The 15,995-nt window shown below is 44.7% G+C and overlaps 2 protein-coding genes across 2 annotated transcripts; one reads left to right on the top strand and one right to left on the bottom strand.

The window, feature by feature from the left end:
• Positions 1-141: 141 nt before the first annotated feature.
• Positions 142-15,969, bottom strand: si:dkey-30c15.2 (uncharacterized protein LOC558938 homolog). Its single transcript, XM_061823583.1, has 13 exons — positions 15,900-15,969; positions 11,051-11,191; positions 10,895-10,938; positions 9,489-9,552; positions 9,263-9,406; positions 5,177-5,281; positions 5,055-5,104; positions 4,857-4,973; positions 4,731-4,776; positions 1,782-1,853; positions 1,540-1,693; positions 1,334-1,416; positions 142-1,256 (listed from the first exon to the last, which is right to left on the bottom strand). The coding sequence occupies exons 2-13, from the start codon at positions 11,081-11,083 to the stop codon at positions 1,077-1,079; spliced, it is 1,092 nt and encodes a 363-aa protein (XP_061679567.1). The 5' UTR covers positions 11,084-11,191; positions 15,900-15,969; the 3' UTR covers positions 142-1,076.
• On the top strand, positions 13,417-15,054 carry LOC133501958 (snaclec CHH-B subunit beta-like). The gene is made up of 7 exons (XM_061822183.1): positions 13,417-13,486; positions 13,917-13,972; positions 14,061-14,088; positions 14,241-14,329; positions 14,407-14,538; positions 14,663-14,774; positions 14,855-15,054. The coding sequence occupies exons 1-7, from the start codon at positions 13,417-13,419 to the stop codon at positions 14,926-14,928; spliced, it is 561 nt and encodes a 186-aa protein (XP_061678167.1). The 3' UTR covers positions 14,929-15,054.
• Positions 15,970-15,995: the final 26 nt, after the last annotated feature.

Genomic DNA, 15,995 nt, shown 5'->3' with positions numbered 1-15,995 from the left:
TGGCCGAAGACCAGGACGACGAGCGAGAGGAGCGGGTCGGCGCCGGCTACGACTTGTATGTACGCGGGGCCTCCAACAGGAGAGGTCGCTACGAGATGGCCCAGCAAAGGTCTTTATCCATGGACTTTTAATACAAAGTAAGTCAACCCACTAGAACTGCAACACTAGAACATGTCTGCCTTCATGTTCAAGTGTCAGTAGCCCAATACGCCGCTGCCTTAAAATACAGTAAAGCCTCGGTTCTTGAACGTTCCCAGTTTCGAACAAATCGGTTTTCGGACGAAAATTTCAAGACTTTTTTGCTTCTGTTTTCCAACGAAAATCGATATTCGAACGCCCCTGACAAAACCCGGAAATAACAAATCACACGCGGCCAGACCAGCTGACCCACCCACGACGCCTTTTGTTACAGTCAATTCGAACACCCCTGAAAAAAAACGAAAAACGGAAATGTTGTTATTGTGTACAACGCAGCCTCTGTACACAGACGTGTCCCGGTCGTGACTGTTGTTTTTCTTCTTATCGATGACGACCGTATCAACGCCCAATCGTGGCTCCAAAGAAGGCAAGTTGCTCGTTTAAAGTTATTCTGCACTTTTGTTATGAAAAAAAAAAAATTTAATTTACAAAGCCGGGGGCCGAGTCGCTACAGAAACGGCAATGCCACTCCCACCCTAGTGTACTCTACCACTAAAGCATACATTTTAAGCAAAAAATAAATAGATTTCTTAAATTATTTTATCATATAAAGTATTTAAACTGTACATGTATTTCTACTATGCAGTCAATTATCAGGAAAAGCTAAAGAAAAATGCTTTAAAAAGCCTCATTTTTTAGGCTCGGAACGTTGTTGTTTTTTTTTTCCATTCATTGTAATGGGAAATATCGATTCGGTTTTCGAACAAATCACTCCTCCAACCGTTTTCTGGAACGGATTCTGGTCGAGAACCGAGGCGTCACTGTACGATGTTTCATCTCACTGAACTGCACCTCGTCGGTTTCAGCGAGCCAACACTGCAGCGGTCTTTGCACATCCTCCGTCTGGTCTTTACTTGCTTTCCAGCCTCAGATCCGCCTCATTGGAAAAACGTCTTGCTCTCACGCCCGACGTCGCTCTTTAGCGACTCGTCAAAGAAAGCCGTGTGTCTGTACGCCAGCAGGGGCGTGCTCTCCCCCAGCACGGCCCGCGTAAAGTTGGGTCGGCCCCACGCGTACGCCAAACTGTTGAGGAAGCCTTGCAAGGACACGCCGGCGGCCTGAAATGAACCCAAGAACGCCTCGAACGAACTCGTCTCCTCAATGGCGTTCTGTGTCACACAAGTATGAAACTGACCTGTATAATGTAGGCGGCGAACAGGCTGCGTTGCTCAACGGCAGGCCACGCCATCAAGGTTGAGAGCAAAATCACCAGCAGGGCTGGAAACATTTGCACAACATTTGTTTTAGGTCCTTAGAGAATCTGATGTGGTCCTCGCTGTAAATCAGACCCTTCGCCTTGTACTACTTGGAATGTGGTCTAATCGTGTTTTGTGTGTATACCTGGTGTCCAACAGAACAAAATGACCACGAGCATGTTTCTGGACGTGGAGAAGACGCTTTTCAATCTCCTGCCGGAGCGCCCGTCTCCTTCCACTGGGAAAAGCGCTTCCTGCCGGTGCTCTTCGTACCATCTGCCCACCTTATGGTAAATGACCTTTTGGACGGGGAAAAACAGAAACAACGTTGACACTTCTACAGCCTCAAAAAAAGACCGGACCCTCCGACGCCCGGCGGCGGCTTACGGCGCAAGACAACGTCACGGGAATCACCACCAGGAACAGAAAGACTCGCATAAAGGTGTCGTGGATGATCTCCTGGGAAGAAAAACAAAACAACGAAGTTGCTGATATGAAAGTGTCATGATGAAACAACTGCAATGTCAGCAATGGAGTTCATACATGGATGCTTCTGGCTTTCGGGTAACTTTTCCGTCTGTGTAAATACGTAGTTCAAATTCACTGAGGTCACAGAGACGAGTCTACATCTCTAGGACTGATTTATTTTGGAGGATGATAGGAAACACCCAAAATGACTAAAAATACCCGCTTATTCCCAAAATGAAAGACTTTCTTCATTTTTTTTGCAGACATAGCTTCTTTTTTTCAACTTTTCAGTAAGACGTAGACATGTCGACCAAAATCCGTGTTCCCAGGTGCAAACGGCTTCGCGCGACGAATTCTCAAGACATCCAGGCGGCTATGTATTGATAGTCTTATTTTCAGACATCAAATTGCAGTGTTTGACCCACACGCGACAACAAAAACTGAAATCCTTTACAGGAGCGGTCTCAAACTCAATTCACCTCGGGGCACTTTCTGGCCGAGACCTCTTTTGTATAACGTAACACAAAATATGATAAGCAAGGACGCTGGTGTAAACGAGTTGTGTGAAAAACTACTAATAAAACTCTCCATGGAAACATCAAGGTAACTTTTACTCAATGAAAAATGTTTCTCTGCTTGCATCAAGCCCGGTCGACGTCACGCCCCCCGAGAGCCACAACCCCCACCGTGGTTGGAAGGTTTGTCAGCTCCGCACACAACGCTGGAAAAGTGTCGTTCGTATGGTCGCGTGCATCCCGGTACTTGACCGCCATTGTTGCGGACGAGCAGTCAGCTGTCCATCGTCATCGTGGCAGGTTTTTCTCGCGTCTACGGATGTGGAAATCGCGGAAACGGAGACACTGGGAAGCGATTTTTCCGTGTTCCAAATATTAGATTGCATGAAGGAGACGATACAACGGAGTTATCGGAAAAAAAAAAACGGCAACAAAAGCGGCTCGTAAATATACGACGTGCAGATCTGAACGGAGATCGAGTACACGGGGCAAATGGTTCTGATCATTTTGTGAGCGGTTAGCATGTGTATTTCTAGTGTCCGGATATTCTACTTCAGGGAAGTCTTTCAGATCCTTTGAAAGTACGTCGTTGTGGAGAGTATACGGATCGATATCTTCACGGAGTTTGATCTTTTGTACATATCTAGCTTTGGGGACATCATCGAGTTGAAGACTATCTTACTTTTATTGCGCTTTCATTTTTTGCTTAAATATGACCTTATACATATAATCAACGGTGTTGCCCATTTGCTAATCAGACAAAGATGTGTTGTGGAGCCGGTGGTTGTCCTTGATCTTCGTCCGCTGAAAACCGGCTGGCGCCATCTTCCTCTCCCAGGTGTTGCCGTGGAGACGAACGACACCAGATAAGGAGTGGAAAGTTACCATCCCGGCCCAGGACCAGGCTGCGGGGTTGGTGGGGGGGCAGCCACTTCTACCATGGACCCATACATATAAAAAACTCGTGTTACCAGGCAATGTTTGTCTTCTTCTTTGGCCTATCCTGCCAGAAGACACACGTTTCGTGTGCGGCAGATACCTAGATAAGACCCAGACCCGGAAGAGGACTCTGTATTGCACATTCCTTTGTAATAAATCCATTTGCTGTTAACTTTGTCTAATCAATGATCATCTCTTCCTCAATCCGTCAAAACGCTTTGGGTCCAAATTCGCAAATCCCTACAGAGTGAATTAAAGTAGGCAGAAAACATCCGCCGCTCGCCGCTTACACATGGTTGTGTGGACGTTGCCATGGTGATGCCGTCTGCAACGCCTAGCTTGTCTGTAGAAAATGGCGGCGACTTCAGGACTTGCCGGCCGCACTATCGTTTAACCTTCACAGTAACGTGGGGGCCACAAATTAGCGACTCAGGGGCCGCAAACGGCCCACAGTCTAGGATCACCTGGGTGTCTAGTAAGGCACGGTGCAAAATTTGCTGGCAATCAGACCAAATCTCCAGGACAAGTTCCTCTGTCGGGTCTCCCCAAAATTGTCAGACTTCTACGTGCGTTTCTGGCCTTGGTTTCTGAGACTTTTTTTTAGGTTTCTACTTATTATAGAGGCTTGTTCTTCTTTTCCTTTTAGCTTGTCCTGTCTCTAACACCCACAGTCCTCATGTCCTCCCTCACAACACCCATCAACCTTTTCTTTGGTCTTCCTCTCGCTCTTTTCCCTCGCAGCTCCATCCTCATGACCCTTCTTCCAATATACTCCCTCTCTCGACTCTGAACATGTCCAAACCACCCAAGTCTGCTCTCTCTCACCTTGCCCCCAAAACATCCAACTTTGGCTGTCCCTCTAAGGAGCTCATTTCTAATCCTATCCAACCTGCTCACTCCGAGACAGAACCTCAACATCTTCATTTCTGCCACCTCCAGTTCTGGTTCCTGATGTCTCTTCAGAGCCGCCGTCTCTAATCCGTACATCATGGCCGTCCTAACCACTGTTTTATAAACTTTTCCCTTCATCCTCGCAGAGACTCTTCTGTCACAGAGATCACCAGACACCTTCCGCCAACTGGTCCACCCCACCTGGACCCGTTTCTTCACTTCCTTACCACGCTCTCCATTCCTCTGTATTGTTGACCCCAAGTATCTGAAGTCGTCCACCCTCGCCATCTTTTCTCCCTGGAACCTCTCTTCAGTGGCATCGTCTCGAATCTGTACATCATGGCCGGCCTCACCACTGTGACAGATGATATGATAGAGTCTATGCCTAGCAAATTTCATGTTGCCAAGCGGAACTTCCAGCCTCGATCAGACCTTGTGAAGTTTTGCGTTTTGTGGCCAGTCATTAAAATGACAGTTCAAGTAAAAAAACAGCAAATATCCTAAACGAAGTTTCGACACTCACCGCATCTGAGCAGGAATCCATCCAGATGTGTAAGAACAAAATGCAACTAAGGATAAAAAAAAAAAAAATACATTCACTGCCATGGACGGCTACAGAAGTCAAATTTTTCACATTGAAAGCGCTGACCTGGTGCAATACTTAGCGTGGTCCTGGACGGTGTCGCTTCGGGGGCCGGGAATCAGCGGGGTGGTTTTGATGAAAGGCGTGAGCACGTACGCTAAGTACACGGCGGCCGGGATCAACCTCATCAAGATATGAATCACGTTAGCCACATCATTTACGCTCGAGTCCTGATGGATTAAAAAAAAAAAAAAAGAGACTCACCACACGTACACGTAGACTGGTAAAGATAACAGCGGACTTCTGCGGCGATTCTGTCAGACAAATGTACATTATTCATGCAATTATTACAAACGTGGCCGGCAGTGAAGGTGTTGACGTCTCACCTGCCTTCCCTCCTCCTCAGCTGCCGTCGCTCTCCATCCTTTGATGGTTTTTTTGGACTTCCATGCGTACACGGCCACCAGCAGGAATGAGATCAGATAAAACGTCTGCGGCCCAAAAAGACACCGCCAACACAAAACAAAGCGAAAAAGTTCACGTCTGGCCCACAATACCTTCATCTCCAATCGCAAAATAAATACATTCAGTAGAGCCTCGGTCCTCGGCCACGATCCGTTCTGGAAGGCGGCTCGAAAACCAATTTGTTCGAAAACCGAACCAACCGCCGCGCGAGTTATATCATTTACGGGTTTAGGGTTAGTTTTTGGGATGTGGGAGGAAACCAGAGTGCCCGGAGAAAACCCACGCAGCCGCGGGGAGAACATGCAAACTCAACACAGGCGGGTTCGGGATTGAACCTGGGTCCTCAGAACTGTAAGGCCAATGCTTTACCGTGCTGCCCCGTGTGATTTTTTTGTATAGGTTTTTGTTTTTTTTTTTGGGGGTCAAGCTGTTCGCCTTTGCCAATGGATTTGTAAGTAGGAAGCACACTAATTCTTTCTGACTTCTGCCTTGACTCGCCTATCAGTACATCAGGAATCTCACCATCAAGCACACCACTATGGTAGGTTTGGCAAGCCATGAAAAAATTAAATAAAAAGTAATTTTTGGGGGTCAAGCTGTTCGCCTTTCCCAACGGATTTGTAAGTAGGAAGCACACTAATTCCTTCTGACTACTGCCTTGACTCGCCTATCAGTACATCAGGAATCTCACCATCAAGCACACCACTATGGTAGGTTTGGCAAGCCATGAAAAAATTAAATAAAAAGTAATTTTTGGGGGTCAAGCTGTTCGCCTTTCCCAACGGATTTGTAAGTAGGAAGCACACTAATTCCTTCTGGCTTCTGCCTTGACTCGCCTATCAGTACATCAGGAATCATACCATCAAGCACACCACTATGGTAGGTTTGGCAAGCCATGAAAAAATTAAATAAAAAGTAATTTTTGGGGTCAAGCTGTTCGCCTTTCCCAACGGATTTGTAAGTAGGAAGCACACTAATTCCTTCTGGCTTCTGCCTTGACTCGCCTATCAGTACATCAGGAATCTCACCATCAAGCACACCACTATGGTAGGTTTGGCAAGCCATGAAAAAATTAAATAAAAAGTAATTTTTGGGGGTCAAGCTGTTCGCCTTTGCCAACGGATTTGTAAGTAGGAAGCACACTAATTCCTTCTGGCTTCTGCCTTGACTCGCCTATCAGTACATCAGGAATCTCACCATCAAGCACACCACTATGGTAGGTTTGGGAAGCCATGAAAAAATTAAATAAAAAGTAATTTTTGGGGTCAAACTGTTCGCCTTTCCCAACGGATTTGTAAGTAGGAAGCACACTAATTCCTTCTGACTACTGCCTTGACTCGCCTATCAGTACATCAGGAATCTCACCATCAAGCACACCACTATGGTAGGTTTGGCAAGCCATGAAAAAATTAAATAAAAAGTAATTTTTTGGGGGTCAAGCTGTTCGCCTTTCCCAACGGATTTGTAAGTAGGAAGCACACTAATTCCTTCTGGCTTCTGCCTTGACTCGCCTATCAGTACATCAGGAATCTCACCATCAAGCACACCACTATGGTAGGTTTGGCAAGCCATGAAAAAATTAAATAAAAAGTAATTTTTTGGGGTCAAGCTGTTCGCCTTTCCCAACGGATTTGTAAGTAGGAAGCACACTAATTCCTTCTGACTACTGCCTTGACTCGCCTATCAGTACATCAGGAATCTCACCATCAAGCACACCACTATGGTAGGTTTGGCAAGCCATGAAAAAATTAAATAAAAAGTAATTTTTGGGGGTCAAGCTGTTCGCCTTTGCCAACGGATTTGTAAGTAGGAAGCACACTAATTCCTTCTGGCTTCTGCCTTGACTCGCCTATCAGTACATCAGGAATCTCATCATCAAGCACACCACTATGGTAGGTTTGGCAAGCCATGAAAAAATTAAATAAAAAGTAATTTTTTGGGGTCAAGCTGTTCGCCTTTCCCAACGGATTTGTAAGTAGGAAGCACACTAATTCCTTCTGGCTTCTGCCTTGACTCGCCTATCAGTACATCAGGAATCTCACCATCAAGCACACCACTATGGTAGGTTTGGCAAGCCATGAAAAAATTACAATATAATAATACGAGTGCATATGGCAACAAAATGTGTGTCAACACAAAGGACAATTGGCGATAACAGATGACCACCCCCACAATATTAATCCATTAAATTGAGCTTCTACTTTATTATTTTTTCACAGTGAGGGTCATGTATTAGATATTACTGTGTAATCAATACGACAAATCGGCAGCAAGGTGGAATTGTGGTTAGCGCGTCTGCCGCTCAGTTTTGACATTCCCGCAAGTGGCCCGCCCAAACGCTTATGTAATTTTATTTCATCGTCATATTCTGAAAGTACTTCTTTGGGTAATGATTGTTCACTGTTTTGTCTACTGTACAGTATTATGTAATACATGAAATTCAAGTACACTCCTCGTGACAGTTTCATTTTTTACAAGCGTCCCTTTGGCGCACTCGCATTCCTCACATTTGCAACACGTGTTTTACGTCTCGATGACATTTCAGCGCTACTTCGTGCGCACGTGAGAAATGAAAGAGCGTTTTGTATTCATAATTTAGATCCACGAATGAATTCAGATGTTGCAAAAAGGCCAGAAATGTTGACAATGGTGGCAACTTCCACCGAACAAATCAGGATACAGTATGTATTTTGTATTTGGACGTGGGAACGTGAAAAGTTAATATGGTGTTTTGTTTTGTTTTTAAACATGCAAATCGTTTACTGTATGACACAATATGATATTTCGCAGCTGTCGGGGAAACCTGGGAGCAAAAGAAAGCAATTCTTCCCACTTCTGCTTTAAAGAGAACTCAATGTTTTCACGACTTGAAATAGCAGCTGGACAAATGTCACAAATAACACTTTTTGCAGCAAAAGCACCTGATCGTTTGTCTCGTGATTCCGCCGCCCGCGTGTGTGCGTGCGTTCGTTTTGCGTTGTCCAAATAATCCAATCTGATAGTCTGAATATTTTGCATATTTCCATTTGGGCTGAGTGGACTCACGCATTCCGCTGAACGACAAAATGTCGTCAATTTAAATCGCTGCTTGAAAGTTTGACACTTTGAAATCGGGGCTGGACTGCGATGAACACATAGTGAATCCGATTCAGAATCGGAATCAGCTTAAATGGCCTTCCTCGTCTTTTCCTTTCGGCTTGTCCCGTTAATCCTATCCAACGTGTTCACTCCGAGCGTGAACCTCAACATCTTCATTTCTGCCACCTCCAGTTCTGCTTCCTGTCGTCTCTTCAGCAATCCGTCCATCATGGCCGTCCTCACCGCTGTTTTATAAACTTTGCCCTCCAACCTAGTGGAGACTCTTGTTTCACATAGAACACCAGACACCTTCCGCCAACTATTCCACCCCGCTTGGGCCCGTTTCTTCACTTCCTGACCACACTCACCATTGCTCTGGATTGTTGACCCCCAAGTATTTGAAGTCGTCCACCCTCGCTATCTCTTCTCCCTGAAGCTTCACCCCTCTTCCGGCCCTCTCATTCACGCACATATATTCTGTTTTACTCCAGCTAATCTTCATTCCTCTCCTTTCCAGTGCGTGCCTCCATCTTTCCAATTGTTCCTCTGCCTGCTCCCTGCTTTCCCTGCAGATCACAATATCGTCTGCGAACATCATGGTCCAAGGGGATTCCAGTCTAACCTCATCTGTCAGCCTATCCATTACTATCGCAAACAGGGAGGGGCTCAGCGCGGATCCCTGATGCAGTCCCACCTCCACCTTAAATTTTTCTGTTCCACTGCCCTCATACATATCTTGTACTATTCTAACATATTTCTCAATTATCCTAAATGTCCAAGTGTGTAAAAACACACAAAGAATTTCGTCTCGACTTTTTATCACATTAGCATTGACGACAAAAAAATGTTTTCGTCGTTCAACCAATTTCTTTCCTCGTTGTCATAAAAAAACAACTCACAGCTAAAGGTGAAAGGAGATCGTTGCTCACCAGTGACAGAGGCAGGCCGTACTGGCAGATTGTCACCTTGTTGTTGTTGTTGTCGTCGGCGGCGACTTTGTTAATCGCGCTGGTGAACATCAGGACGAGGGCGGCCGCAAGGTCCGCCAGGGACAGCTGGACCAGGAGTTGCACCTGCACACACAAGCGCCATCCATGCTCGCTATCCATCCAGCCATCAAATCGAGCGCCTGGCTAGCCATCGGAAAAACCGGACCTGCTCTTTGAGGTGTCGCCATCTCAACGTGGAGACCGCCAGCACAGAACAGCTGCCAATCACGCTGCAGGCCACAAAAGACAGAGAGAGAGACAACAATTTCATAACCGTGTGCGTGGATGAAATTTGCATGTTAGCATCTGCTCCTCGTTAAAAAGATGAGTCAAGAGTGATGACGTAAAAGAAAAAAAAAAATGGAGATATCGTTTCCATACACTTTTTCACTGGTTTCAGTTGCAGTCAAGGAAAAAAAAGAATACCGTAATTCCCGGCCTACAGAGCGCACCTGGTTATAAGCCTCACCCAGTCAAGGAAATACCATTTGGTACATGCAGGCGGGTAAAAGCCGCAAGTGCCCACGCTGAAACCGACATTGAAACACGAGATATTTACAAAGAAAGACGGTGCACGGAGAGTTTAATGCTAGCGCTGCCGTGCTAACGCTCGCGCCGCTGCGCTAACGCCGCCGCGCTAACACGGCCGGTTTAAAAAAAAACATACTGGTAAAAATCACTGAGACACGGCAGTAGCACGCTAGCTAACAGGGGCGGACCGGTAAAAGTCCCTTCCTCGGCACATACATTCCACCGGTCTCACTCTTACCTTTTCCGCTCGAGTGGCCCCTTGAGAAAAAAATGCACAAATTAGCCGCATCGCCGCATAAACCGCAGGCTTGAAAGCATGTGAAAAAAGTTGCGGCTTATAGGCCGGAAATTATGGTATGTGGAATAAAACCAAAATAATAAATTTTCCTGGTACAAACCTTGCTCATCGGTTATTTATTATTTCGTTTCATATTGGATCTTTGTTATGGACAAGACTTTGTTGCGCTTGGTTGATATTACGGTTTCTGCATCATGTCAATAAAGCTGAGGGATTTGATTGACATTTTTGATTGGTCATAATTATAGAGCGGGAGCGCCCAAGTCATTCATCATATTTTGTTGTTAGTTCATTTTTTGCGTAACGAACAAACACCGTATGCGGTTAATTCCGAAATAATGATCCATTATTTTGAAGATTTTTTTTTTTTTTTTTAGTAGGGAAATCCCGTTGACGCATTTAATTTGAAATGAAGAAAAGTTATCCATATATTCAATTCATTTATATCCACGACACATATCCCTCGTATCCACGTGATCCGGGCGGTGCCGATCCAGTGTAATTAATGTGTTAATACATATTGCTCATATTGTAAGATTGCACTGAGCAGGCAGATCCAGCCGATACAGTTCCCGGTTGGACGGTGATCAATAAACGGATCCGTCCTCGCTAAATAGCCTTCGTCGGTGGCATCATATTTGACTTCCACGTTTTGTTTATGAAGCAATTTGTTCTATACTACAAAGCAACTGTCATCATTTCCATATGAAACAAGTATGAATGCAAAAGAGATGATGATTTACCTGGGAGTTAATGAGAGCAAGTACACGCTTGAGAGAATATCAATCTGGGAAAGAAAACACACACACACAAAAATAAAAAATGACATTTCATACGCTTTTCCATGTCTGGTCTCTTCGTTTGCACGTCCCTACAAAATGTCGCCGAGACGTTTTTACCTGATAAGCCGTCAGCGTGCTGTTGAAATCCATACTCGATAAATCCGCCGAAGCACAAAGTCACGTTTGGGCCCCCCCACCCGAGAACATTCCCCCCGTGGCGGCCTTTTATGACGAATGCGTGCGCTGGTCAATGAACACCTACGCACACACACACAGATACGAGTCACACGATCCCGCCTTCACTCCACTTGTAGGCGCGTGTGAGTGTGTCTTTAAAACAAAAGCGAATGATCGAAAGGGGATTCCCAACCTTTGGGTTTCATGAAAAGCATTACATAAATATCATTCATGTTATGACTATCATTATTAATCCCAGCTGGGCGGCATTGGCGTCACAGTTCTGAGGTTCCGGGTTCGATCCCGGTCCCGTGCCTGCGTGGGTTTCCTCCGGGTGGGCACTCCGGTTTCCTCCTACATCCCAAAAACATGCATCTAAATTGCCCGTAGGTGTGATTGTGAGTGAGGCTGTTTGTCTGGCGACGAGTTCAGGGTGTAACCCCGCCTCCTGCCCGTTGACGGCTGGGACAGGCTCCAGCACCCTCCGCGACCCTTGTGAGGATAAGTGGCAAAGAAAATTGATGGATGGATGGAATCCAGCTGGTAAAGCGTCGGCCTCACAGTTCTGAGGTCCCGGGTTCAATCCCGATCCCGCCTGTGTGGAGTTTGCATGTTCTTTCTCCCTGTGGCTGCGTGGGTTTCCTCCCACATCCCAAAAACACGCAACATTGATTGGAGACTCTAAATTGCCCATAGGTGTGAGATTGTGAGTGCGAATGTTTGTCTCTATGTGGCCTGCGATTGGCTGGCGACCAGTTCAGGGTGTACCCGGCCTCCTGCCCGTCGACAGCTGGGACAGGCTCCAGTGACGCATGTGAGGATAAGCGGTTAGGAAAATGGATGGATGGATTGATGGAACTCCAGCTGTCATTGGCCAGGAGGCGGGGTACAACCTGAACTGGCCGCCAGCCAATCACAGGGCACATGGAGACAGACAACAGCCGCACTCACAATCACACCGACGGCGCAATTTAGAGTCGAATTCAGATTGCATGTTTTTGGGATGTGGGAGGAAACCGGAGTGAATTAATATTATTATTATTATTATTATTAGCTCACCTTCCATTTTCTATTGCATCTGTATTTGGCATTATTAGAGTTGGATAACGACCAAGAAGGAAAGTGGCTGTACAGGTTTTTCTGCTTCAGATCCATAATTAAAAATAAAAAAAATTTAAAAAAAAAGGGAAAATGGTCTATGTAAATGTATCGCTGTTTAGTGATATGGGAATTTTATTTATTTTTTTAAAAATTCGTTTCATCATATAACAGGGCAGCACCGACTGCCGGAGAAAAATTCCTTGGTTGTTTTTTTGTTTTTTACACATTTGGCCAATAAAGCTGATTCTTTGATCGCAATATTCCCCCGCATCCTAAATGTGTGCCAGAGTTCACATCAGGTTTATTTTGATTTATTTTGATTGGCTCAGTGCCACCCTCGCTAAATTCAGAACGATCCCTTTTGTGTTTGTCTGCGCCTGCGGAGCGCACCTGGTTACAAGTCAACGATGACATTTGTAAAAGAAATACTATTTGCCGCACCCGTGCAAAAGCGGCAAGTGCCCACATTGAAACACGAGATATTTACAAAGAAAGACAATACACAGAACGAGTTTACCGCTAGCGCAAGCGCGAGCGCTAGCCCCTTCTACCATGGACCCATACATATAAAAACCTCGTGTTACTGGGCAGCTTTTGTCTTCTTCTTTGGCTATCCTGCCAGAAGACACACCTAGATAAGACCCGGACATCTGTACTGCACATTCCTTAAATAAATAAATCCATTTGCTGTTAACTTTTTCTAATCACTGGTCATATCTTCCTCGACCCGTGAACACGCGTAGGGTCCAAACTCGCAAATCCCTACAAGATCCACGGTAAAAATCATTGAAAAACTGTTATTTTGACATTGAATTGTTATAAGGAGTTTTTGCTCTCGATAAGGATTTTTTGGGGGGTAGTTTATACAGATTGAACCACGGACTTGATTTACGTGTTAGTTGTGCTTTACTCGCTGATACTTTGTTCCTCATTGTTGAGTCATGGTTCTTGGTGTGTGACTCCTCCCCTAAGGTTCTGGCAGATTATATCATACCAAGAAGATAATTCACAACAACAGACAGCCGTGTAATTAATGACGCCCAAAAGCAGTCGAACAATCGGTGCCAGCTCTCTTTCTGTCTGTTCTAAATCATCCAATGCCAGTCTTGTGAAAATATTTGAACGTATTGACGCACAGCTACAGAAGAGCTTGATGGGAACTTGCCCCCAAACTATTTCTCGCGATCATCCACAATTTTGCCGCGATGAGCGGTCAGGTTTTGGCACGTCTTCAGGAGCTGACCGAGGGACCTGGAATTGCCTTGATAGGTCGAGGTCGGTATTTCGTACGTATCAAATTACAAATTACCTCCTACATTCGTCCCCCAAGTTTCGTTTATTTATTTTGTGTGTGTTTGTGTGTGTGTGTGTGGGGGGGGGGGGCGCTCCAGTTACATGCCACCAAACTTCAACTTAGTTCCTTGTTATCCTGGTCTAACGTGTCATGTGACTTTGACTCATTTTGGCACATTCAACATTCCAAGATCGCCAACCCCACGTATAAAAAGAAACGGCGCCGTCCTCGCCCTCGACATCAAGCAGCACGACAGTGAAGGTAACTTCGCGGAACTTGGCATCCTCCTTTTCAAACTCAGCATCGTATGACTTGCGAAAACACGTGTTAAATATTTGTTTCACACGGCGAGATGGAAATGTCGGGCAACGTCACGTCAGCGACATGAAGTATTTTTCGATCCTTGCACAGATGGGCTTCGCTCGTTGGTCCTCCTCTGCGGAATCAGCGGACTGCTGACTGGAGTTGTAAGTCAAAGTTTCACGCGCTAACTCGAATGAACGCATCTCGGTGCTCCGCAGCCCGTTGATACTTGTGCGCTTTCATTCGTTGCAGATTTCCTTCCCATTCGGTGATTGGAAAAGTTGGTAGCTGTGACTCACTACTTTATTCAAATCAACAATTTCCAGGTTTTGTCAACATTAAGACCGGATTGAATTCACTTCTCTTGTCCTCCTTCAACCCCCCATCTCCCCCCCTCCCCCCACACACACACACCTTACAACAATTGTGTAGCAATCAATAACTGCCCCGTCGGCTGGGCTCAGCTGGACTCTCATTGTTACAGGTTCATAAATCAAGAGAGGACCTTTGAAGATGCCGAGGTGAGAAAGACAATCATCGTGATCGAAGTAAGATGCAAATTTGACTTTTCAACTCACTTTTTTTTTGTTGCCGTCAGAACATCTGCCTAACTCTCTCCGGGAATTTGGTCTCCATCCAAAATCAGCTGGAAAATACATTTGTTCTTGAACTTATTCAAGAGGGCAACGGAGATGGTTTGATCTGGATCGGCTTCACTGATGAAGACATGGTAGAATATTTTCTGATTGAATCTTTTCACTTGTGTGCAAATTTTGCCACACAAACGTGTCCACTATTGTCACCGGCTGAAAGGAAAAACGTGTACGTCACTGAAATATGAGTCTGTCTTCCAGGAGGGCACCTTCGTTTGGACCGATGGCTCAACGGTGAATTTCAAAAACTTTGATGATATAAATTTGTCGGAGCCTGACGGCAGTGGTAATTGTGTTGCAATTGATGCGACCGGTAAGGAAAACTCTCGATTTCACGTTTGCTGAGAATATAACGTTGCTGTTCAACAGGATATCATTTTTTTTTTCTTCCAGATGGTCTTTGGCAGGACGACCCCTGCACTGATACCAAGGCATTTGTTTGCATCAGAGATGTGGTTCGTCACTAACGTGGATCGCTCCTATCGCATTTGAGCTCGTGACGCCGGCAGCGGCACGTCATCAAACTCTCGTTTCTGGGTCCACTCGCAACTCTGCTTTTCTTCTTTTTCGGCCATTGACAACAAAACTGCAAAAAGAGCGACTCTGTCGAAATCAATGTGTGTTTGTGTCCTTTTTTTCCCCCCTATTTAGACCATTTTGATTCATGAATTAAAAATCATGATAATATGATAATTGCGACATTATAACGACATTGCACGGTTAACAGGGCTCAACGTTAACTTTATTGGGCAAGTGAATCAAAATGTCACTTGCCCCATCCGAAAACCCACTTGCCATAGCTTTCAACAAATATTACAAGCAACTAATGATAATCCCTACATGATATCTAATATATTATAGGTTTTGTTATCATTTATTGCATCGTTTATTGCATCCATGTGACAAAAAAATAAATAAAATAATAAAAACGTCAATCTAAATTTAAAAAAAACACGGTAAAGGTTTGGTACAATAACTAATGACTAACAAATAAAATGCCTAAATACTAAATAATGACTTTTAACAAATGACTAGTGAATTTTAAAAAATATATATGGCAAAAGCTTGGCACAATAACAAATGACAATCAAATAAAATTACCAAATAATGACTTTCAGCAAATGACAAGTGAATAAAATACTAAATAATATTTTTGATTGATCAGGAAATCTAGCAAGTCATCATCCTCACCACAACTCAATAGGAATTATGAATTTCCAATCAGTGTGTAATTTCAAACAAGTGGATTTGTTTACAACGCTGACCGGATGCAGCCTAGATCCAACCGGATGTCGGCCGGTTTCCCCTTTTGTGTGTCGCCGTTTAATCACAATATATATTAATGACTAATTATGTCATGTCAAAATATTATTGTCATCGAAGACAGCATTTACCATTTGTGTAAAAAAAAAAAAAAAAAAACGTCGGTCATTCTTACCTCAGATTTTCCTTGATTGTAATTCGATGTTCAGCTCTTGTTGAGCCAAAGCACGAGGCGGCCATTACGCCGTAGAAGAAGGTAGCTCATTGGCTT

The sequence above is a fragment of the Syngnathoides biaculeatus genome, chromosome 6 (assembly GCF_019802595.1).
Source record: "Syngnathoides biaculeatus isolate LvHL_M chromosome 6, ASM1980259v1, whole genome shotgun sequence".
In the NCBI taxonomy this organism is placed as follows: Eukaryota; Metazoa; Chordata; class Actinopteri; order Syngnathiformes; family Syngnathidae; genus Syngnathoides; species Syngnathoides biaculeatus.
This window is presented reverse-complemented; position numbering and strand designations above follow the sequence as displayed.

Coding starts and splice junctions, on each gene's coding strand:
- si:dkey-30c15.2 (XM_061823583.1), bottom strand. CDS start 11,083: ATGGATTTCAACAGCACGCTGACGGCTTATCAG. Junction 4,974..5,054: donor CCAGTCTACGTGTACGTGTG/GTGAGTCTCTTT, acceptor TATCTTGATGAG/GTTGATCCCGGCCGCCGTGT. Junction 1,694..1,781: donor CCGTGACGTTGTCTTGCGCC/GTAAGCCGCCGC, acceptor CCCGTCCAAAAG/GTCATTTACCATAAGGTGGG.
- LOC133501958 (XM_061822183.1), top strand. CDS start 13,417: ATGAGCGGTCAGGTTTTGGCACGTCTTCAGGAGCTGACCGAGGGACCT. Junction 13,973..14,060: donor GCGGACTGCTGACTGGAGTT/GTAAGTCAAAGT, acceptor CATTCGTTGCAG/ATTTCCTTCCCATTCGGTGA. Junction 14,539..14,662: donor GCTTCACTGATGAAGACATG/GTAGAATATTTT, acceptor TCTGTCTTCCAG/GAGGGCACCTTCGTTTGGAC.